General features: G+C 38.8%; 2 protein-coding genes across 2 annotated transcripts; both read right to left on the reverse strand.

The window, feature by feature from the left end:
- Positions 1-186: 186 nt before the first annotated feature.
- On the reverse strand, positions 187-8,095 carry LOC135432651 (uncharacterized). Its single transcript, XM_064688397.1, has 3 exons — positions 7,812-8,095; positions 2,527-3,129; positions 187-1,538 (listed from the first exon to the last, which is right to left on the reverse strand). Exons 2-3 carry the CDS (start codon positions 2,959-2,961, stop codon positions 1,179-1,181), a joined length of 795 nt encoding a protein of 264 aa, XP_064544467.1. The 5' UTR covers positions 2,962-3,129; positions 7,812-8,095; the 3' UTR covers positions 187-1,178.
- Positions 8,096-11,180: 3,085 nt separating this feature from the next.
- On the reverse strand, positions 11,181-13,467 carry Rh7 (Rhodopsin 7). Its single transcript, XM_064688364.1, has 3 exons — positions 13,161-13,467; positions 12,288-12,604; positions 11,181-12,227 (listed from the first exon to the last, which is right to left on the reverse strand). Exons 1-3 carry the CDS (start codon positions 13,430-13,432, stop codon positions 11,356-11,358), a joined length of 1,461 nt encoding a protein of 486 aa, XP_064544434.1. The 5' UTR covers positions 13,433-13,467; the 3' UTR covers positions 11,181-11,355.
- Between the last annotated feature and the right edge of the window lie 11,966 nt (positions 13,468-25,433).

The following is a 25,433-nucleotide window of genomic DNA, read 5'->3' on the forward strand; positions in this document are numbered from 1 at the left end:
AATTGTATTTTTGGAAAATGCAATTGCATATTTGAAATATACATATTTGGCATATGTATATATATATGAACAGTAGTATATACACTGTGTGTTTACACTGACATAATAAAGATTTTTCAAATTTCAATAAAATCGATTATATATACAAGGAAGTCGTTTTTGAACTTACCGCTTGTTTGTATCTATGGAAACTATTTGATTTGCCCGTTTTCAGTCTCTTAATGTTTATTTAATATAATGCTGTATACTAAAAATATATATGTATGTATATGTTTGTGTGTGCGGGTGTATACATATTTAGAACGCTATTCCATATTCATATTATATCATGGATGTATAACAATATCGTTTAACGCTATTTTTGATTACTACAGGGTCTTCAATTTGTTCTCTACTACGTTACTGGAATATTTCGATTCACTTGTGTGTGTTGCGTGAAAGTGTGTGTGTGTGTGTGTATATATATATATATATAATAATGCTATATGTATTATCCAACAACAGTCTAAATCGCATCTAACGTTAAGATAGAATAACACTGGGTGGGTATATGTATATGCAATGCTTGGCAATAAGTTGATGTTGAGGTCGTCCCTAATCTTCCAGTTCCTAACTTGTCCTAAGCCGTGCCAGAGCTTTTGATAATTACTTATTCGTTGTATCTAGAGTATCTATCAATATGGGTTCATCTCAGCTTAATCGCTGCGCCACTGTTTGGTTTAATATAATATTCTATTAGTGCCTAGTGCAATTACACTTGTGTCTATGTGTGGGTGTATATGGATATGTTTTAACAGAGCATCGGCCAACATTTCTAAATGGAAGTCAACAGTTTGCTGTATTGATTATGTACTCGGGGATAAGTATTAGTTGGATACTTCGTATATGCCTCGATATTCATTGCGTCAAACTGAAAATCTCTGTTCAAAAAGCTATCACAAAAGTCGTAAATGGCAAAACAGAAAGCAGAAAACTACAAGCTTAAGCTGCGCCCCCACACACTTACTGGCGAGTGCAGCATATTGTCCACAGTTCATTCCGGCGTCCAGCCAGCATAACTAGTTATGCACATTGTTGTTGGCCAGCATGCGGTAGCGATTCAGCAGCATTACGGCAGCATCCTGGGCGGGCTTGATCTTGCCGTGCGCCTCCTCGTAGGCGCCAAACAAGATTCGTTCTCACAAAATTGTGCAGAGCACAAACAGCATGGACACCAGGCACAGCATGGCCACAATATCTCTGTGCAGCTTCCGATCCCGGTAGAAGGGTCGAGTGCCGAAGCTCTCACTACGCGCCCGCCGCAACAGCCATATCGGTATGATCAGGTGCAGCAGATCCGGCAGCATAAAGCCAATGTCGCGCACCACCTGATGGGCTGCCCCCTCGCCGCGCACCACATTCATGAAGAACTGGTCGAAGCTGCCGGCCAGGATGTGCAGCAGCGCAATGCCCACAATGCAGAACACCTTCTTCGGCTTGACGACATTCGTGGTGTTGGCCAGGTGCATGACTAGCACTGTGGAGAACAGCTCCGTTATCTGTAAGTAGAGTAAGGTGTGAGGGATTACACATTGAAATATCTATCTATATTTTAATTTTTGTTTGTCGGAGATATCTCCGAAGCATTAAAAGCATTTAGCATCAACAACTTATACCCTATATATATTGGCTTGGAGCATTATACCTTATATCTGTCATAGAAACGATCGATCGAAAATTAATCTCTTTTAAAAGATCGGACTACTATATCTAATATATCATTTAGCTGCCATGGGAGAAGCTTGAGCTGAGTTAAGGAATTTTGGTATTCTAAAATGGGCTTGAAGCATTATTTTGCGAGCCAAGTTAAGAACTAAATGCCAGACCTAGCTGTGTTTGCTTGTACTACAAAAAATAACTGAGACCGAATTGGAATTTGTTGACCGAAGCCTTGATAGAATTTCTATAGATTTTCAAAGGGAAAGGAGTGATGCCTTAAAATGCTTTCCCTTTTCCTGTGCGTTGCCTTTCAGCATAAACTGGGCTTGGCATTAAGTACACTTGCGTCGACTGCCCGATTGGGCCAATAGGCTCATTAACGTTGGCCAACTGTAAAAGTTGCCGTTTTGCGTCAATTGCTTTGCCACTTCAAACTTTCTGCTCCGGCATTTAACATATTTGATTACGGCCAATGGCAGTGCATGACTTATCCTTAACTATATATATAAATAGCTAGAGTAGTGGCAATTCAGTGCCGGATGGGCGTACCGGAGCTCCATAAGTTTTATAAGTGGTGCACGTGAAGCACGGTTGGAAAATTGAGCTCAACAGGAACACGAACACGGCGCATATTGTGTAAGTTTTAAGCATGGGAATTTTTTAACAGAACTTTGCTAATAAATTATGGATAACCGCTTGACCGGGCCACTTGTCTGCCCAGGCACACACACACACACACACACACACACACACACACAGACACACACATACACACACATGGATAAAGACCGGACTTGGTGAAGTGAGTCGAAGTGTTCTGTAGCTTACCGTGAAGAAGAGTTGGTGATTCCATTGATTGTAGTAATCGTCGTTGTAGTAGTTGATATACGCCCACCAGGCATAATAGTGCGAGAAGATGGAGAGCAGGAAGAGCAGCAGCATTGAGTAGCGCACCCGCTGCTGCAGGATCAAGGCGATGAGCCGCTTGATGCACTCGTAAAGCGCAATTACCGCAAATACGGTAAGTATCCACATCTTGAAGCTATTGGGCGTTGCATTGAAGTACATGTGCTTATAGGCGGCCACGCCCGATTCGTACGGACCCTTGAAGACGGTGTCCCAGCAGGAGCACGTGCAAAAGTGCCGGTCCACATACCGTGCATAATTCTCCCAAAAGTACCACAGTATGACTATATGAGCCGGCGGTATCAATGCCGGCGCCAGTGAGCCGCAGGCGGTGGGCAGCCAGGTGACATCGAACATTGCGCTGCTGATGCCAACGAATCCCGCTAAGCTTTCGAGTAAGTCCGGTTGGTTCGCTTGACTGGCTGACTGCTTACCTGCTTACCTGGCTACCTGGCTACCTGACTGGCTGTCTGGCTTTCACGCAATTCGAGCGGGTTCCGGTTAGTCCATTGTCCAACACTTAAGCTGCAAGCAGACAGTGTGAAAAAATGTTTTCCCTCTTTTAATAGCCCTACACTCACACACACACACACACAATTCCGCCACAAAATTTTCCAATTACTGATAAAAATTGACCATAACAAGACTGTCAGATGAGAATTGTACAAGCTCAGTAGCTTTTTTTCCAGTAAAAACGACTGATTGGATAGCTCTGACTTGTATATGGGCAATTACCGGGCCAGGCACCTGCTCTTCGTACGTCTTCAACGGAAAGAAAACCAAGGAAAACTTTCATTTCTTTCTTATTTCTTGATTTTCAGCCAGTTCCTTGGTATCAGCATTTTTGCATATTGAACGTGAAAGCTTTTGAACTTCGGTTCCAAGGCATTGACAAAAAAATTAATGGATATAAAGGGTAGAATTCCGTTTGCAGCTCTTGCCGCTGTCATTGCATTTAACAAGTTGAAGTACTCAGGACGGGAGTGCCCGACTAGGAGATACCCTAAGCCCTAGGCCAAGCGGCCGTTACAAGCATTGTAGCTTCCTTCTATGCATATATATATATATATATATATATATGAAGGCACATATACACTCCCCGCACATACACACATACACAAGCACAAGGACGCACGCACTTCGTTCCTTAGCCACACACTTCGGTGTTCATAGTCCGATCTCTGCGAAATTTTCGGAGTCTAAGCTAGGCACCTAAATATGTGCATATACTAAAGTGTAAGGTTCTACCAAAGACAATATAATTGTTGTAAATAAATTGATTATATTGTCTTTGGTTCTACCTTTAAAAAAGAAATTTCTTTCTTATTTATTTAGAATATTTTAAATATGTATATACTATACGAGAAGCTGCACACCAAGCCTGGAGTATATAGCTTTTTTAATTTTCGATCTATGCTGAAAAGACATGTTTCAAAACCGAAATATATATCGATACAATGAAAATGGAAGTAGATATTGATGAAAAAGTAATAAACTCTTTCAGCTTAAAGCATAGGAGAACATATAATTTAAGCTCTTAGCTTTTGCAGTTGGGATGGACATGGCTAAGGCGACCCAGCTCGTTGTCTTGATCAAGTTTATATGCCTATAGTTGGAAATGCATATTTGCACAGAATATTAACAGAATTTATTTTAGTTTTTATGCGACACGATTTTAAATTGGACAACATATGCAATTGATATATCTTCGATTGCAGTTGAATGTTTTCAATATGTAAAAATGCTTCCATAAAATTGTTGCTATTTGCATGGCAAACATTTGTTCTACTTATGAAAATAAACACAAACGAGCCCAAATATTAATCAGCAATATTTCGAATGTCACAGGATGCCAAAATGCATGCACATGCACATATGCATATATGTACATATATATATTTATATGCATATTTTTATATATATACGGTATATATACATTCCCGTATTTTGGCACACTGCATCACAAATTGCGAGTACTCAGAGTGAGTGTCAATCGTGCTTTTGTTGGCTGTTGGCTGTTGGCTGGGTAACAGGGCCTGGCCCAAGAATGAAGCAATTATAAATTCATACGTTTGTCAGAGCAGATGAGACAACCAGCCAGCTAGCATTCCACGGCACCGCAGCCCGGACGCAAATGCAACCTCCTGGCATGGGTGCCAAAAAAAAATGAGAAGAGAAGAGAAGAGAAGCCAAACCGTGCGGTCATTAGTGCCGCACAATGTACCGAGGTATATTGTGTTGAAAGGGTGCGGGCAACTATTTGAGGCAACAATTTTCGGAAAAAGGCAACTTCTGCTGGTGCCGCAGCCGCAGCTGCCCCTTCAAGTGCGGCACGGCCTGGGCCTGGGCCTGGGCGTCCGTTGAATTAATCTGCCGTATCTGAATCTGCAGCTGCCAGCGAAAAAGTATTTCGATTTGATTGGTATTTTTTTTTCCGATTTTTTTGGCTTTTTTTTCTGTTGCGCCACAGTTTAATAAAAACAAACAACAAAACCAAACGCAACTTGCACATTGACGTCATAGTTCTTCAATGAAAACTTTTTTGTGTTTAACTTATTGAGATCGAGTGCAAATGCGGCAACAACAAAAGTTGAGAACGAAAGCTGAAATCATTGAGAAACAGCATTAAATTCTAATTTAAATCAGCTCCACACAGCTTGATTATGCATTATATATTTGAATATCCCATTTCCAACAATCTTTGATTTACGGTTCGGCTGAAGCTCAACAGAAATAATTGCGACCGTGTTGCCAAAGAACGGCGTGAGCTGCTTTGGATTGTGCTTCATCTTCACCAGTTGATTTGTTTTAGAACATTTTCGATATATATACTTTGCTTTAATTGCTGATTGCAGTCATTGTTGTTTACTGTTTAGGTTACACACATTTTGTTGTAGTTTTAGTGTATTAGAGAAGCGAAATTCTCGACATATATTTGATCTGCCGGTTTGTCTAACAGGTAAATAGGTTAATTTGTGCACTGAGCGAAATTAACGACAGCTATTCTTTGAGGCCTCTTATTCAACTCAAGCGCTCGACAATATTTTAAACATTTTGAATATAAACAATTCAACGAAAAGCTACCATAAAGGCGCGCAAAAGAACTTAATTCTTTTATTCGAGCTAATAAGAGATACGTGGGAATAATATTAATGTGGAATAGTAGACATAGATCTATTGATTGCAAGTTTAATGTTTAGGGATATATTCCAATTTATATTTTCGGTTTGTACTAATATATCGCCAAACCCTCAAGGGTTATCTTTGTGTCTTACTGTAAGCTCCTTAATTTAAATGTATATCAATATAGTTATTATAAGTATATATTATCGTATTATCTTTTCCTCTTCTATATATCTATGTTGTATAGGTTGACTAGTATAGAATATAGTTAAATATAGATTGACTATATTCTATACTTAAGCTTATAAGATAAGTATATAGAACAGAAAAAGATAATACGATAATGTATACTTATATTAATAAATAAATGTTCATACATTTAATTAAAGTAGCTTATGTTATCAGTTTAAGTATGTATATAAATATATACAACAGATAAAGATAAAAAGCAAGTAGCTGGATTAACATAACCTAATAATACTGCTGAAGGTAAGAGAGAAGAAAATCAATTAATTAAATCAAGATTGTTAGTATTTACCCTTAATCAAAAGTACAGCACAATCGGGATTTCTAATACTCTATTCCACATCACATTATATTTACTTGCACACACGCACTATGAGCACGTCATAGCACAATGACTTGCAGCTATTTGCGTGAAAAGGCTCGCAGGATATCAGGCTTGAGTGGTTATTTGCGCCAAGTTTGTTTGCCGAGTCATCAAATTAAACTTTGTGCTACTTACAAAGTGCACACACAACATCAAATGTCGCCAACCGTCTAAAGGCTTCAAGCAAACAACACCTCGACTAGCAGCAGCAGCAGCAACAACAACAACAACAACAACAACAACTATAACAACAATTATAGCAGTGACAGTAAAACCGTCAACAGTCCTAGCACCTTCACTTGACTTGCATTGCGGCACACACGCTGGCAGCGGCAACGCGTCGTATGTGTAATATGAGGCTAACACTCGGCAAGAATCCTGCACCCACTGGGCTTTAGGCTCAGCCGTTGCTGTTGCCTGTCTGGGCCGTGTCAGTCTTAGCCATTGAGTTGTTGTATTCTTTGCATGCTCATTTGTGTCTCCTTCAATTGTCGTTGCCAGCTGTTGTTGTTCTTGTTGTTGTTGCTGTCGTGTGCCTGAAGTGTGGCAGACGCTTTGTCTCGGCGCCGGCGGCTTGTTGCTATCGTTATTGTTGTTATTTTTGTTGTTGTTGTTGCTGTTGCTGTTTACAGTAGCTTTCGGAAGCCATAAAAGTGCCTCGATATACATATGCATAACATTTAAGGGCGGCGTTAAAGTGAACTTTGATATGCAATCATATTACGCATACGCCGCGTGTCTCTGCTGAGCAATATTACGCTTGCATTAGATAATGAGCTCTGGGCACGTTAGCAGGCGCTCATATAGGGGTGTAAAGCAACCCCTTACGCACACACAGACACACACACACGCACACATACCCGTCTAAGGACATGTATTTGTGCATGTGTTTGACTGACATTTACGTTGAGATAAACCTCTGGCAATAATATTTAAGCATTGCCTATGCCTGACATTTGTTTGGTCAATATTTATTTTGACTTCAGGCACGATATGGCACTCACTCACACACACACACACCTGCACACCCCAAAATTTGCAACTACAACAAGCGTTCAAATAGAATTGGCCCTGTCAAGTCTGTGTTGTTGACTGAAAATTGCTTTCAGCTGCTCGTCGCTGCATCCTCGTTAGTTGCGCACAAGTACAATGAACCAGACGAGAGGACGCGGCCGCAAACGCAGCCGGAAAAAGCGACGACGACGACGACAGGGGCAGAGCCGGTTAAATGTTTAGTAAATATACAAAGTACAGCAAAATAGCAAAAATAGAAAAATGCGGGTACATACAAACAGTGAAAAATCGAAAGAAAATTAAGTGGCCAAAGTGCTTGCGGGTACCCACACCCACACACCCATACACACACTCACACACACACAGGCGGCCCATGCGGCAGTTGCCTACCAGCTTAATCTTTGAATGGGATGCTGAAACAATACACACACAGACATGTATATACCGATTTAAGCCTTACACGTTATACGCTTTTGGCCGTCGGCACGGGCCGTAACATATGTGACATGGCTTTTGGTTTTTCACAACTTATTTGCTGGCAATTAGCAAAAATCCAGTAACTTTTTCTATTCAATGCACTTGCAATTTGCTGTAAAAGTCTGTTGAAACAAACAAACCGCGGGCGCGTCGTGAAAAAAGCCGACTGAAATTTTTGTTATGCTGGCTGCGTGTGAATTCTGCTCTTGAGTGGGACGCGATGCTTCGGCAGCGACGAGACCCAACATCGGCAACGCCAGCGCCAGCGCCGGCGCCGGCGTTCTGTTGTCGTTGTCTGGCCAATGTATTGCAGCAACAAAATACTGGGCACGGCTCTCAGCTGTTGACACCCACGCTTCGCTTTGCGCGCGAGAGCGGCAAAATACTGGGAAATTTTAGCGAAAGGGAATTGCATGCGGCGTCTTTAGTCACAAATTAAGTATACGCACTGTTGCTGCCGGCCAGGCAAAGCGGCAAGCGCCGGCTTTGGCCACATACACAACTTATACACACAAATATTTGCTTCTTTTTCCGTTGTTGTTATTTTTGTAAAGCCACATTAAAACTAAAGTTTTTATTCATTTTTGTGGCTTATCTGTGCACCTGTTGCGACTGCCATTGCCATTATTGGTGCGCGCTGTTGGTCAATTGGCAGGTATTCGGCTTTTGGCTTTTAAATTTCCTATTTTTATGTTATTAAATTCTTAGCTTGAGACTCGTTTTGTCGACCATTAACAATAATATTAATATTAATAATAATAATAATAATAATAATAATAGTAATAATAATAATAATAATAATAATAATAATAATAATAGTAATAATAATAATAATAATAATAATAATAATAATAATAATAATTATAATTATAATTATAATAATAATGATAATAATAATAATAATAATAATAATAATAATAATAATAATAATAATAACAATAATAATAATAATAATAATAATCAATGAGTGTAATAAATAAATAAATATTGCTAGGTAATTTTTAAGGAACAATAAATAAAGTCACATGCCGAACCCTTTTTTTTTTTGTATTATAAGCCTAAATTTGAACCAAAAAAGCTGCACATAAAATAGCTAAAAAATAAAGAACAGAAAAATGTTTGCTTTTGGGATAAGGTGAGGTAATTTGACGAGTCTCGATTGAAATGGAAACACGAGCTGAAGCGACAATTAATTTTGGCCTCGCGGATATATTTATAATTCTAGCGTTTAATTAAATAAGTGTGTAGGTATTTTTCTTATGTTGTGAAAATGTAAGAAATTGACACATTTATTAAATACATTTATTCGTTTATAAACGCTTTAAGATTGAAAAAAAGATACAAGCACAAGCATATGGTTAGCATATTGTATAAATACAAATTAGGTTTCGTCAAGTTAAACAAAAACTTAAGCATATGCACAAAGCCCGCCAGAGTGCATTTTTAAATATGCTAATTAAATGTTTCTTTTTGTTTTAGAATGCATTTGTTTGTTTGGCTTTTCTTTTCTTTATTTTTTGCATTTGCGGACAGTTGCAGCAAATATTCGATGTAGCTGTGTCGTTTCATTGTTCTCTTTAGGAAAAACATGGAAATACACGTGCCGTTTTTTACAATGGCTTTTTTGTATCCCTTTTCGGAATAATCTAGCAGTTGGCATATTGGCTTTTTGATTATTGATGAAAATTTTAATTAAAAAAAAAAACAACTGCCTTCTATTTGACAGAAAATTAAGTGCCTCAAAACGATGTGAGAGCTTTTTGGTTTTTTGTTTCAAATCTTGGCAACTTATGGAATAATAGAAAAAGCTTTGGTAGGGTATTTAGACATCGACTAACCTTTGGCATAACTTTGCTCGTGTAATTACAATTTTTTCAGGTCTCTTTTAGCATATTTTACTATTGTTCTGTTGTTGTTGTGACTACATCAAAGCTATAGCTATATTATGTACTTATGTACTAGTTGACATCTATATATACACAACTATAAATATTTATATATATATATATATATATATATGTAAATTTAAGCAGAATACACTTAAAGGGTATAAATTCGTATAATATTGCCGCTTACAAATATTTATATTCATTTTCATAGCTTAAATGGCTTTCATTAAAATGGTTTTATTTCTTTAGGTACAAGTACTCCTTTTAGACCTGTTCAAGGTCTTTTTGCAAAAACAAACAGTTAGTTTAGACATCTATAAATTTGCTGTACTTAGTCAAAATTGTAAATATGAAGTGTATAACAATATCAATTACATTGTCAAATGTTTTTATTTGTACTTAAATATATGCACACAAATATTTGCATATCTATATATTTAAACATTTATTTTGCATTACGATTTCAACTACTGCACAATCTGATCATATGCGGCATTATTATTTGCATTTAAATAAATACATAAATAAATTATTGATTTTCTTACAAATATTAATATGCTTATGCGTCTTTGAGACATTTCCAATTATGACATTAATTGAATAATTTGAGTTAGGTTTGTCGATGAAATGTGACACTTTGACACAAATTAATTTCGATACATGCCACGAACAAATGTACCCAATACATGTGTACATATGTACGCATACATATGTACACAGGTATTATGTACGTGTGTTTTTCTCAAGTGCCTACATTGTGTGGTAGGATTAGATTGACTTTCCCTGATAGTACGTATCAGACTCGCAAGTATCCTCAAGCTACATTTTAATTTGTACCTATACATAACTAATTAGTAGATACTTATTAACTTGACCTAACGAGCACCTACTTAAAGGTTCACTCATGCATAGCTTTAGCATGTACTAAATACTCACTTAAGCATTTTACCCGGAAACATTTTCGTTAAGCTCATTTAACATGTTTTCTATCACTTCGTTGCCATGCCCGTGCGCCCCATACGAATTTTGTTTATTGTTGTATTATGTTTGCATGGAATGGGAATATGTCGCTATATATATATATATATGTATATCTATCTATTAGTTGGTTATAATTGCTTTGCTCAGCAGAGAAACGCGGCTGCCATCAATGGTAAATAATACAACGGGCAGGTTTCTCATTTCGTATTTCTTTTGAATCGAAATCTAGCGCAATGTCTGGCGAAACACAATAGCTGTGACATCTTTAATATGAGCTTATTTTATTTATTTTGAAAAATATTTCATGCATTTTGAGAAGGATGACTCCCGAGTCGCTTTGAAAGGGGAAGGCTTGCTTTAACTTTAATTAGTTAAAGCAAGCTCTTTTAACGTAAAAAATTTAAATAAAAATGAATGTGTTGTATTATATAATTTGATTGCAAACATTCCTCATAATAATAATTCGATTTTTTAAGCTCTGCTACTTAAAATTCTTGTATTCTACATTTGATCACGTTTTGAACTTGCTCCCTCCCTCTAACCCCTCTCTCTCGCTACATAGTATTCTCAATAAAAGTAGTAGAAAAATATTCTTTACCTCTTTCGGCCGCCAACTGCTGCGATCCAGACAACTTGATTGATATGGGGTAAGCTGCTCTAGAACTTACTCTGTTCCATAACTATGGAGGTGGAATTATTGATTTCGGCCACAACGATTATCTCGTCGTTCTCCTCCGTTTCCTCGGGCACCATCATCAGGTTGTTGTTCAAAGTGTAGGGCTCAGCGCGATTCTCGCCATCGCCGGATGTGTGGCGCATCCGGTGCGTGAAGGAACGTGTCATATAGGTGGAGCGTGTGGTGGACACGCGCCGCAGCGCGCCACGCCCATACATGAGCATACGAACCTCAACACGAAATCTGGGATGCGTGGCGGCATACAGATAGGGATCCACACAGGCAGCCGTTTTGCAGAAGAGCGCAGGTATCATGGAGCCCAGCGGCGTGATGTGCTGCTCCTGGCCAAAGACGCCCATCATGGCGACAATTGCGTATGGGGACCAGGCAATGAACCACAGGCCAATAATGGCAGCAACTATAAATGTGAGTTTCTGCTCGGTTTTGGCCTTGTCCTTGTTCGACTGTATGCGATTCGCCATGAAGACCACCTTCAGTATATAGAAGTAGGAGTAGACAATCGAGATCAAAGGTATGCAGTAGGCGGCCACAAAGAAGAGTGCCATAAAGATGCGCGCCGGCGTCTCCTTGTTGAGATAGTCAAAGCTGCAGGTCGTCAGATAACCCTCCGGCACATAGACAGACAGACCCACATCCAGGGCGGGCATCACGGCGAACAGAAAACTGTAGCACCAGATCAGTATGATGATCAGATAGGATCGCAGGCGCGAATAGCGGCGCAGCGGCTGCAGCGGATGCACCACCACATTATAGCGATCCAGAGCGATGGCCGTCAGTGTTCCAATGGCACAGGTGCCGCTGAGTCCGCCCACAAATCCGTAGATCCGACAGGCTGCGTGTGTTGAAGCAGCTCGTAAAGAACCTTATTTGTGATTTTCCTCGATGCACTTACCCATGTCGCCCAGCGCCGGACCCTCCTGTATGTTATTGTAGATGGCAATCGGGCACTTGATCAGCATCAGGAAATCGCATATGGCCAGATTCATGACCAATATATTGGCCGGTGTACGCAACGATTTGCGACTGCCAAACATAAAGATGACAAACGCATTGCCAAAGCAGCCCACCACCGAGATGAGGCAGTAGAGTCCGGCCATAATGTAGAAGGAGCTAGTGCCAGGTGGTTCGAATTGCAGCCAAAACGGATTCACCTTTGCTATATAGTCCAGATCGTATTTGTCGCGATAGTGTATATAGCCGGGATATGAGCTACAAACGAAACAAACAAACAAATTGATGGTGTCGTCTCTTTTGTATTTGTATAATATTAGTTCAGATAGTTGGAGCTTGATATTTCGAAATTGAACAGCAAAAATTTAACATTTTAGCTGGAAGTCCTATCGGTTGTTACAGCTGCACGTTTGTGCACGTATACCCTGTAAAATGGGCAAATCTCTGCGACTTTGTACAATTTATTTCCTCTTTTTTCTGTCGGTCTGTAACTCGAGAGGTATATAGCTCAATAGAGTATATTTAAACGAATTTCTCTGATAAAATTTAATGGTATCCTTCATTTTTGCTTCCGAAACCCTTCATTAAAACTGAGTAAATAATGTGGAAGAAACTTTTGTGCGCAGCAAAAATCAGTGAAAATATAATAGATACTATTTGCCAACAAGGCAGCTATTAAGTTTATCTATAGGGTATCTAGTTAACGACTCGCTCGAGCGATTCTTACGCTTTTTGCTCATATACATATATAAATCCAACTTTAGGCGCATCAATTCTGTAATGGAACTGAGAAGAACTCAGCGTACAACCTCACCTTAGATCTGTCTCGCTGTCATTCACAGCATGCGAATGCTTGTCATGAACTTTGGTAACATTCGCTGTGGCTGCTGTTGAAGCATTTGCTGCCGCTGCCGCCGCTGCGACTGTTGTTGTTGTGGCCGCTGCTGCTGCAACGAGGGTTGCGTTTTGGGCTGCATCGCTGCTGTTGCTGCTGCTGCTGGTGAGCATCTCGGAGAGGGCGCTAGTAATCCAGAGGCTGCCATCGTCCGATGTCAGCGTGGGGAATGTTGACATAATGGTATCCATGCCGGCCCCGGCTCCGGCTACGGCTACGGCTCCGGCTCTCTCTGTGTGCGGTGGCGAGATTTATGCCAAATTTACGAGTTTTTCTACGGGCCGAAGGTTGCTGCAGCTTCTGCTGCTGCTGCTGCTGCAGATAAATATTGCATGTGGCACGCTGCGTATGCGTGATGTGTGTCCGTGTCTTGTGCTAAGGACTGGCTTTGTCTCCAGCTGGACCATCCGCCTTATTTAGTCATTAGCTCAATTACCGCAATTGGTACGCCTGACTGCGGTGACCTGACATACTGGCATGCTGCCTCCGGCTGTCTTCATTGCCGTTGCCAACGGATTGTTGACTTCAATCTATTCCGTTCCACGCTCTCTCAGAGCAGCACTGAAAGTAGACAAATAAAAGTGCAGTTACGCTTAAATGAGCTTTTCCTGATTTCATTGTTCGTATCCGTGTTCGGTTTGTTTAAGTGAAAATCTATTAAAACGCAGCATAAAACTGTGGACTTTGCAACTTGAAGTAAAGCGCGGATATTTTCCATTAGCGCTCATTAAAGCTTCTAATTTGGCATGCATTGCATTTTAATTGTACAAACTGAAGTCATGTACACTAGGATATTTTCTGTAAGTCCGAAACGCAACCGTGTACATTTAATACTTATATACATATATCAAACTTTGTTTGTCGGCACTCATAACTTTTCATGGTTTAGCCCACAAGCGCAATGAAAAGGAAAAGTTATTAAAAGCAGCACGAAATATAATAACATTGTTTAAAAGCCAGGTCAACATAATTGACGCACAGTTGCAAACAATGTGCAAAATTTCAAGCCTAAGTTAATATGATAAAACATTAGAGATTTTCAGTTCAGAAATTAAATTAAGCAACATATGACTTGAGCTTGATTAAAGCGCACCAACAAAACTACAACTTAAATGAGAACAAAAGAAAATGTGAGCATAAATAAATATGACATGGTGCTGCCCAGCCACGCATCTTGAGGCCTTAAACGAATTAAGCATTTATTTTTTGTTGTTAAATAAACAATTACAGCACAGCAGTTATGCGAATCTGCACAGAGCAAGTACATCATAGAGTATCGAAATCGATTATCGCCTTAAGAGCCTCCATTTGGCAGCACGTGTGACCGGAATGCGGGTTCAGCTCTGGGATTATGGAAATCAGGCAAGCGTACGCGCATTTAATAAGACCTAGTTAATTGCTTATTAAATAACTGGCAGCCGGATCGTATCATGCCCAGAGTTGTTTGTGGGCCGCAAGTGCTTCTCAACACAAATAGTTGGAAACACAAACAGCAACTCAAACACAAGCTGCACTTGAAGCTGTTGGCGGCGCAGGACAACTTCTTGTTGGGGGCAACAACAACAACAACTGCAGCAGCAGCAACAGCTAAGAAAACTTTCTTGAGCAACAGAAAAGGCAACAGCTGTGGGGCAAGAGTCAACAATCTAGAAGTACATCTAGCCGAAGGCATTCTACAGCGGCGACATCTTGTTGCCAGGGCTGAAAAAAGGGTTTGAACCGAACCGTTTCGAGCCCGAACCAGTTGTTCAAAAAATTTAACCCTTTTGACAAAGAAAAATTTGTTTTGAGAAAGATTTAAACTCAAAGTAAATACGAAATTCGGGTTGAGAATAAATTTAATCCGCAGCCTCTAACTTTTCTTTATTCCCAGTAGATATGGAAATAATAATTTTAATGTGAATTATTATTTTAATAAATCAATTAGAAAAAACAAAGGCTTAAATAAATTATGTGTAAGCAAAAACATGTTCACTAGGCAACAGACAGAGGCAGGAAGTCAGTTTGAACTATGAACTTAAGCATTTACATATTATTTTGGGGTTCACAGCCCTGCTCTAAGTCGAACTAATTTTCTAATAGAGGGTCTTTGTTGTTGGTTAGAATCTTGCCTCGTTTACCTCGTACTTAAAAGACAATAGAAGTAGTTTTGTGGCACATAATTTGCACTAATTGGCCAATGTCAATGGCCGAAACATGGTAGTATATAAAATACTGGAGCACAGGAAAGTGCTCTTCGCTTTTGGTACGCTTTTGTTGTGCCATCAAAGCGAAATTCATTTAGTGAAAATTCAAATGCTTGTAGGCCCTTTGTTAACAGCGAGGGGGTAGGGGGTGGGGTGGGGTATGCCTATGCATCAACATCGACATTGGCTTTCTGTCAATGGGCCAATTAATTATGGCTATCACATGCAAAGAGGACATAGGAATTCCAATTAAATAAGTAAAATTCTGTGACGACAAAATGTACTCATTCGTTATCTGAACAGTGACAAATATCGATACCCTGAGTCTTTTGTGTTGATTTTCGGTACTGCCATGAGTTCGATTTGAAATTGACTGCGCTAAGCGCTTTACTCGAAAGCAATAATGAGAATAACGAAGAAGCTTAAGACATTAATTCTATTATAAATTCACGGAACGACTTCTCTTTGTGGCAACTCCTTGGCAAACAATGCTCGACTGTTGCAAGTGTTTACCTTCTGCGTTTGTTAAATCAATTAGCTCAATTGCATTTGTTAGCTACAACAATTGTTTTCTTGCAAGGCAGCTGGGCGGAATTCTGTGGAGCATGAGGGTAAAATTTTCAGTGACTAGATTTTCGATAAGCCATAGACGCATTGACCCATTCAAATGTCGATTTTCATTCCTAGTTCGGGCTTTTGTATACGCTCCCATGACCTTTCAGACCAATTCCATTTAACACATTTTCTAGGCACTCCTTTTAGACGAAGAAGGCAAGCATGAATTGTATGTTCTTTGTAGCAGTTTATTTCCGGAACTGGAAGCAGCTGCCAAACATTTCTAAGCCATTGTATTGAGCGCATCATCTGCTATCCAAGAGAATTAAAATTATCCAAGGCAGCGTACTGTGACCAATAATAGCACGGGGAATGCGGCGCTCAGCTGCACTTACAATTAAGTTATACAAGGATATAGTTTATTTGCACCGACTAAGTTTTTGAGGTGGTGTGTAGGGGGGGGGGGGGGGGTGGTGGTGCCTCTAGTTTGCTGCAACAATTAAGCGCCACTTGTGGACCGAATTAAATAAAGTGAGTCGGCGGAAATTGCAGAACGCACGCCTAAAAGCCTGCAACAGCGATTATTATTTTTTAAGTAACATTGCAATTTCTTTTAGCGTTTTTTTTTGTTGGCGTTTTTTTTGCCGGCCATTTCGCCGGCAATTGCTTTTAAATGGAAAAACCAAAATGCAATTTAATAGCTTTACAACATTTTGTTGTTTGTTAGTTGAACTCTTTAATGATTACGTATAAGGCTTTTATGTAAATTCCCCCGTTGTGCGATATTAATAATAAAATAAACAAACGCTTAGCCTAGCCAATTTAAACGAAAATTTCTCTAATGCCTGCAAAGTAAAAAAAAGCTTTGCAATAATAATTCTAAAATTTAAAGTGCATCCGAGCTTAAAGTTTCATTTTACAAATTGCTGCATAGTTGGGCTTGTTGAATATTCTCTTTTTTTTTACTTTGGGGATACATTTTTTTCTGCCATTATATATATGTGTATAATGAATTGCTGAAAAATTTTGACGAGTTTTTGCTAGGAGGTCTTCAAACTAACAAATTTTGTAGAGTTCTGCTTGAAAAAACAAGTTGATTAACGACAGGGCATCCGAGACCTGTCAGTTAGGCTCTAGCCAGGCTCCTGTTTTCATAAAATACCCAGAAATATGTTTTCCAGTCAGTAGTCAAGCATTTTGCCAAAGGCTTTAAAAAGCCAACAATTTATATGGTTAGTGCCACAGACGGAAGAAGGCATCTGTGAGCATATTTACATAAATGCGATAAAAATCTATATTGAAATCCTGTTTTACGAGCATATCCCGGTGTCCGGAGGAGCTACAGACTGTGTGAACTCTCGTAAATATACCTAATCTGGCACATTTTATTTATCTAGCTGGAAGCTGGCAACTCTCTTGTTTTCAATTTGTTCGTTCAAATGCGAACTGCATTTATATGCCACAAGTGAAGAGATAAATATATGCATAAGTAATTTGTTGTGAAATTTTCGTTTTTTAAATCGAATTTTCTACTACCAATAAAGATCCGGTTAGGCAAGGACCGTGTAGATATGCGAGTGTGGGCTGGTGCTCGAGGTGATGTGTGTATCCGTGTGTGAACTGAGTTATGACAAGCTAGGCCCCAGCTAAGGTTGGCCGCATGAAATATGCCGCCTTTTGCTGTATTACAGGCACATGACCACCCCGCAGCCCCTCAGTTCCCTTCGGTTGGGTACAAACTTATATTGATTTATGTTCGCGCCAGTTCTCATTTTTACTAGTTTTCACTTATGTGCGGCAATTTTTGCAGTCCTAAGCGGCAATTGCTGCTGCTGCTGCTGCTATTGGCACCCCACTTTTGCCCACTTACACGTGTAGCTCAAGGCTGAAGGATAGAAATTTGTGTGTCGCCATCAACAGGCACTTTAAGGCCTAAATTGTGTATTCAGATACATGTGCCACATGGCCAGATTAAATGGTAGCTTGTCTGGGCTTTAAGCTATGAATGTGTTACAATTGCAGCCCGGCTCAAATGTCGCAGCTTGAGTATCCTTTGCCGCTGCATATGCACCCCAGACAAGTGCACCCCAGACAGTACTCCAGGCTTACCGTAGAGGGTATACTAGTTGCCAGCGAGACCGCTTGAAGGCCAAACGCTCGAGAGCATCAGCTCGCGTTCCTCCTGCACAGACAGTTCGGCCGGCCGGCCACTCATTGCCGTTTGTCTGACAGAATGCAAAGACTTGTTTACAAGAACTTGATAAATGCTATAAAGCTCGGCGTCCACTCAGGTGTGTCGGCCAAACAAAGAGCTTATGCTGACCCCTCCATCAACTGCAAGCGGCTAGAAACTCTTATTTGAGCGTAATCTTTTGTATCCGGATGCCTTTATTTTTTATGCACAATTTCAGAGATTCAGTCAAGGCAGCTAAGGCTGGCAGCCTTAAAATTGCATTCATGACGTTTGTTTAGATCTTTTGTGCTTTATTGGATTATGAAACAATAAGAGAAGCAAACGCTTAATCCTAAATACCCCACAATTTGGTTGGACAACAAACAACTCCATTGACCACATTAACTAAAAGTTGCGAAAAGGTTGACAAGAATGTTGTCTGATTGGCAAGACTATAAGTTATCCCAAATAAAATTACGTTGATGTCAACCAAACTGAATCAGAACGAAAAGTTCTGCAATCAATAAATACAGCTGCAAGAGCAAAATGTTTAATTCAAAGCTCGAAAAGGTTCCTCTTACTGGAATTGATCAATTGTTATTCATATATTTTGCTCTTTTGAAATTCTAGCGAGCAGATAGTTCGACGGATATTTGCCCAATTTCTGCTACATGCACAACTATTAGGAAATATAGAGAAATATATTGCATATTTTAATATAAATTAAATATTAAAGCTTTACAGATGTTGGACAACAATTTTTCAAAACTTTTGTCAACGCTATGAAATATAAGTACGCTGTGATTATCTTTTCGGAAAGTTTTTACACAGTTTTTGTACGCTATCTAGTTGGATTTTTATTTATGGCTTTTCCGTTGTCCAGTGGCAATTTGTGTTTTAAAAGTATTTACCTTTGTCAACGGCAAACTCCAGTTGAGATTTCCTCTTGCACAATTTGACCTTAGCGCATAAAAAAAAGTTGCTCAACTTATAAAAGGGCGCCAATGGGACGCATAATTTTGTTGTTGTCGTATTATGTTTCTTAAACAGATATTTGGATGTCTGGAGGATATTACTGCGAATTAATCAACAGCGACTGAAGTCATTTTGTTTGTATTAATACTGCAGAGGCTGCAGCGACCGTTCAACGCGTCGTATACGCAATATTATTTAAAATTCGCGCGAATAAGCCACAAGCAGGCACAGGATCATATTTTGAATTTGGGTTCGCACCGAAAGCGTTTGATTCGACTGATAAAGGCGCCCTAAAAAATTGGCCACCAACACCCTGACTGAAGGCTCGCGTTCGACTGAGCCACAGCGCACAGCAGCCAGCATTTTTATCAATGAAAATTGTTGCTCAGCCTGGGCTGCATGCAGACTGCCAACTGCAAAGAGAGAGAGAGAGAGAGAGAAATTGCTCTGTGACGACCCGGCTGTGAGCTCTGCTCTTAAATGTCAGTAACAATGTTCGTTGTCTCCGGATTGATAAGGATTCTGTTCTGCTGTCATCACTTTGTTATCCCCATTATCGCGCCAGCGACCCAAAGACGGCTTTAGTCTGACAGACGCAGTTACTTAGCCTAATCCGTGAATTTGGCAGAAAAGTGTTTGAAAAAGTTATGCACATGCGACAAACAAGCACACAGTAATACATCAAAATTTGTCAAATTAAATTCGAAAGCATTTTCTGCACATAGAAGTAAGTTCCAGGAAAATTTCATAGCAAATTTTGATGTTTAATAAAAGGAGAGAGGATAAAGCACGCAATGAAGCAGAGTTATACACAGAGTATCTGATTTTTATGATGATGATATTTTCGTAAGTTTTCTTATGGCGCACTTCAACACGACCAACTGCCGAGGGGCGCCTGTGTGTGGGCTATTCGCGGATTTATTGGCAGGATTAGACTCATATGTTGGTTAATCAGGACATAGTTACTCCTATTTCATTTTAGTTTATGGCCAACACGTGCGTGTCAGCAACAGCCACAGGCGCCGGGCCACAGGGTTTGCACAGGCCTGCTGCAATTTGCAGCTGGAAATTGCATTACATGGAATATTTCGCAAAATTATATTATTTAAATCATTCAGTTGCGATTAATTTGAATAAATTATTATTGGACTCGATGGACTTGAACACGGCACGTTTATCGGCACAGAACTCTTACTTTGGTTTGATTTGTATTTCCACATCGCCGATTCAATCCCTGTCAATTGAGCAAAGCTTGCCGCAATTATCGGCTGCTGCACTTTAATTAAGGCCCGATGCAAATGTACATAACAAAGCGCCGCACAACTGCAAGATAGCCTGTAAACAGTTTTAGCCAGCATAGATGCGCATTTGTGGCATAATTCGTTTGGGAATTCAGGTTGAAATATTTTCGATTTGCATTTTTCAATTGTTTTCTAGAATTTCAGCTTTGAATATTTCATTTAATTGGCATGTAGAGTTCAACAGCTGCGCATAAGCCATAAATCATACATCGCCTACTTGTTTATGGAAATTTTTCAACACACATCGCAGGCCGTATGCGCCCTCCTCTATCCCCCTCCATCCACTTCATCGCTTTTAAATACATGTTATTAATGGGAGGGCGGGTCTCTCACACACTGCAAATGCCAACGAGGGTGTATTATTATTATTGTTCTAGATTGTTTGTGTTGCTCTGGCTGTTAAGCCCTTGTCCCTTGTCGCTTGTTGCTTCTGTGGCTTGTCGCCTGTCGCTTGTAATCAAAATAAAGTGTAGCCAAATGCAGCAAAAGCTTAGAACAGTTAATCTGGTGCCGTATAAACGGGGCCCGACAAGTCGAAAATTAAAAGTGAGAGTAAACGAACGACATTTTCACATATAAGTATTTACCCAAATTCATGTAATATATCTTGGCTTGCAGGCTGTGTATATTTATTTGTATTTGTTTTAAGTTCTCGCATTAAGTTTAAAGCATGCAGAAAGCACTTACCCTTTGCCCTCCCATTACAGTTAACCGCACAAAGTAATTAGAGACTCGAACAACGGGAAAAGTGTGAAAACATCTTCGCATGGAGGTTGCTTCACAATATGGCAGATAAGTGTAAGTGCTTTTCTAGCAGCACATCATAAATCTATATATTTATATATAGTCGACTAACTGACTGCGCTCAGACGGACTGACGACGCACAGCCTAGAGGGTTAGGTCTAGGACGTTTTATAGAAGCATCCTTTTAGATTCAATGTAAGTTCTACGACGTGGCTTTGAAAGAGTGCGAATGCTGACAATTATAGCGTCTTTATATATTTCTGAAACTCAAGGGATTACACAAACAATTCTGGTGCCACTAGCATTTTTAACCTAATAAATATATAGACATACATAGGTCCAAATTTCCCACTCCCATAACTCGGTCAAATTTCATCAGATTTTGACGAGGTTTGCATTTTTCTTCATGGTTTTCCCTCTTAATTAATCTGGCATTCAAATCTAAAAACATATTTTTTAGTCGAAATTCATGTCCGAATCTTACTCCTATATAGACATAGGTCCAGATTTCCCACTCCCATAACTCGGTCAAATCTCATCCGATTTTCACGAGGTTTGGCTATTTCTTCATGGTTTTCGCTCTACATTAATCTGGCATTCAAGTCTGAATACATATTTTTTAGTCGAAATTCATGTCAAAATCTTACCCCAAGATTCGTATATAGACATAGGTCCAAATTTCCCACTCCCACAACTCGGTCAAATTTCATCAGATTTTGTCGTGGTTTACATTTTTCTTCATGGTTTCCCCTCTACATTAATCTGGCATTCAAGTCTGAATACATATTTTTTAGTCGAAATTCATGTCAAAATCTTACCCCAAGATTCATATATAGACATAGGTCCAGATTTCCCACTCCCATAACTCGGTCAAATCTCATCCGATTTTCACGAGGTTTGGCTATTTCTTCATGGTTTTCGCTCTACATTAATCTGACATTCAAATCTGAACACATATTTTTTAGTCGAAATTCATGTCCGAATCTTACCCCAAGATTCGTATATAGACATAGGTCCAAATTTCCCACTCCCATAACTCGGTCAAATTTCATCAGATTTTGTCGTGGTTTACATTTTTCTTCATGGTTTTCCCTCTACATTAATCTAGCATTCAAGTCTGAATACATATTTTTAGTAGAAATTCATGTCCGAATCTTACCCCAAGATTCGTATATAGACATAGGTCCAGATTTCCCACTCCCATAACTCGGTCAAATCTCATCCGATTTTCACGAGGTTTGGCTATTTCTTCATGGTTTTCGCTCTACATTAATCTGGCATTCAAATCTGAACACATATTTTTTAGTCGAAATTCATGTCCAAATCTTACCCCAAGATTCGTATATAGACATAGGTCCAAATTTCCCACTCCCATAACTCGGTCAAATTTCATCAGATTTTGTCGTGGTTTACATTTTTCTTCATGGTTTTCCGTCTACATTGATCTAGCATTCAAGTCTGAATACATATTTTTTAGTTGAAATTCATGTCCGAATCTTTTTCCAAGATTCCTATATAGACATAGGTCCAGATTTCCCACTCCCATAACTCGGTCAAATCCGATTTTCACGTAGTTTGGTTTTTTCTTCATGGCTAACCCTCTAGAATAATCTGGCATTCAAATATGAATACACATTTTTTAGCCGAAATTCAAATTTTACCCCAAGATTCGTATATAGACATAGTTCGAAATTTCCCACCCCCACAACTTGGTCAAATCTCATCCGATTTTCACGAGGTTTGGGGTTTTGTTCATGGTTTTCCCTCTTCATTAATTTGGCATTCAAGTCTGAATACATATTTTGTAGTCGAAATTCATGTCCAAATCTTACCCAAAGATTCATACCTATGTATAGACATATGTAGGTCGAAATTTCCCACCCCCCATAGCTCGGTCAAATCTCATCCGATTTTCACGAGGTTTGGCTCTTTCTTCATGGTTTTCCCTCTACATTAATCTGGAATTCAAGTCTGAATACATATTTTGTAGTCGAAATTCATGTCCAAATCTTATCCAAAGATTCGTAAATAGACATAGGTCGCAATTTGCCACCCCTGTACATGTCCGGATAGCTACATATATGCACCTATATATACATATGTACATATGTTCATACTACATATGTACATACATATGCACACGTATATACATGCTTTCCACGTCCCATTGTAATGATTATTACTAACTTTTATGATAGAAACAATGAAATCTTAGTTAAAACTAATAAACACGTGCTTTCTACTATATATATATATATACTATATTTTTTTTCGTTGTTTTTGGGGGCTTTTTTCTTAAAATCCCCAAAAAAAATATATAGTCCGAAATTTGAACAACGGTAACACTTTTTTTGTTTATGAGGAATACTAAACAATTTAAAAAAAATAAAGATTTAAAAAAATCGCAACAGTAATCGCATTTTTTTTTATCAAGTACAAAATGTGTTGAAGTGGTGCTATTATTTTGTTCGCAACTGTATATATATATATGCTTTTTTTTTATTTATGCATGTACATATATATATATATATATATATATATGTGTACATATATATATATATATATATATATGTGTACATATATATATGTACGGTGCCTGTACATCAAATTCATATTGTCATACACAACATAATACATAAACATGCATACACATACAAATATATACTCAATAATACGAAAATAATGCCTTTTCGGTTTACGCCACAATTTGTTTATAAAACATGAAAATTCGGTTATGTTATTTAATGATTTTTTTACCTAATTTGAAATTGTGGTTTCTAGAATGCCAATTACTAGTCGGGAGTATTACGAGTCCAAAAGTGTATATCATTCCAAAGACGGACCTGATGTAGCTGAGATTTTCCCAAAATAAAATTGTAGAAAACTTTTAATGATTGTAACTTGATTAAATGAAATCCGATCTAAATTTTCGCGGGCGAAAAACGGACAAAAAAATCGTTCCGACTTTTTCTTATTCTCTCAACTGAGCGGAGTTCGGGGTTCAAGGTATAAAACGGACATTTTTCTAAGAACGGGCGATGGCTTAAAAAAAAGTTACGTATAAGATTTGTAGCAAAAACTTGGTCCGGGCAATGCCGGCTAGCGCGCACTTGTATATATATATGTATATATATATATATATATATATATATATGTATACTTAAGAGGTTTGGAAAACAATTATACGACTGTTTTGAAGTTGGGTTAATGGGCACAATGTTTTACACAAACATCTACCTAAACAGTTATATAAACAACAGCTTCAATTGTCATTTGTCTTAAGAGTGGTGCAGCACCACTCAGTGACTCAGTGGCTCAGTGGCTCAAGTGACGGCATTTCTTTTGTACAATTTAATAAACTTGAAATTGTGTTAACACCCCATTCTTGCCGTTTACCTTGCCGTGCAACGTGCAACATGCAACCATTGTCCACGCTATAATGAGAATGCATATTGATTGGGGCCATGACAGACCCGGAGTCACTTGACGCATTCATTTTTAATACCCAAATTGAGCCATTGGGGGATTAACACTTTTATTGCTACAATAATGCAAGCAGGCTGTTAAATACAATGGAAAAATTCGTTGTAATTTAACGCAATCGCCACCGACGCCATTCAAAGTGGGCAAATTTTAACGAGATTGGGGCGAGTTCTCAATTGCCATACAATTTGCCGTACTATTGTAAAAGATAAAAACAATGTAATCAGCCTAAGTATGCCAGAAAAACTAATAGCTAGCTAGAGATAAGAAAACACGTTGTCATCGGATAAAGCTCACTTTGATCTGTTCTGATCAGCTAGAAGAGTTAAACTTTCACTGGTAATTGCTAAACTTAACAGTTCAGCTTTTAACACAAGTCACATAACATCATCATCTTACATAGGTCTGGTAACAGAAATAACTTATCATAAGTCTTGTTACATAAGTTTTCAAGACTCATTTTCAAAACGCACAGAATCTAGTTTTGCAGATATATTACGAGAATAGTGAAGCTTGTAATTGCTGAGTTAAGTCAAGATTTCTTGAAAAGTAGAAAGTCAAACTTTCACTGGTAAGTGTTGAACATAACAGCTAGGCTGTTAACCTACCCTAACATAGGTCTCGTAACAGATATCATCTACCATAAGTCCCATTACATAAATCACATAACAAAAGTCCCACAATATAGGTATTGTAACAGAAATCACCCAAGTCTTGTTATTTAAGTCATCTACCTTGAACATAACATAGGTTATTAGTCTTCGCTCAGAAACA

This window comes from Drosophila montana, unplaced genomic scaffold (assembly GCF_035044405.1).
Source record: "Drosophila montana isolate Dmon_TW-CO22-7 unplaced genomic scaffold, ASM3504440v1 contig_3207_1, whole genome shotgun sequence".
Classification (NCBI taxonomy): domain Eukaryota; kingdom Metazoa; phylum Arthropoda; class Insecta; order Diptera; family Drosophilidae; genus Drosophila; species Drosophila montana.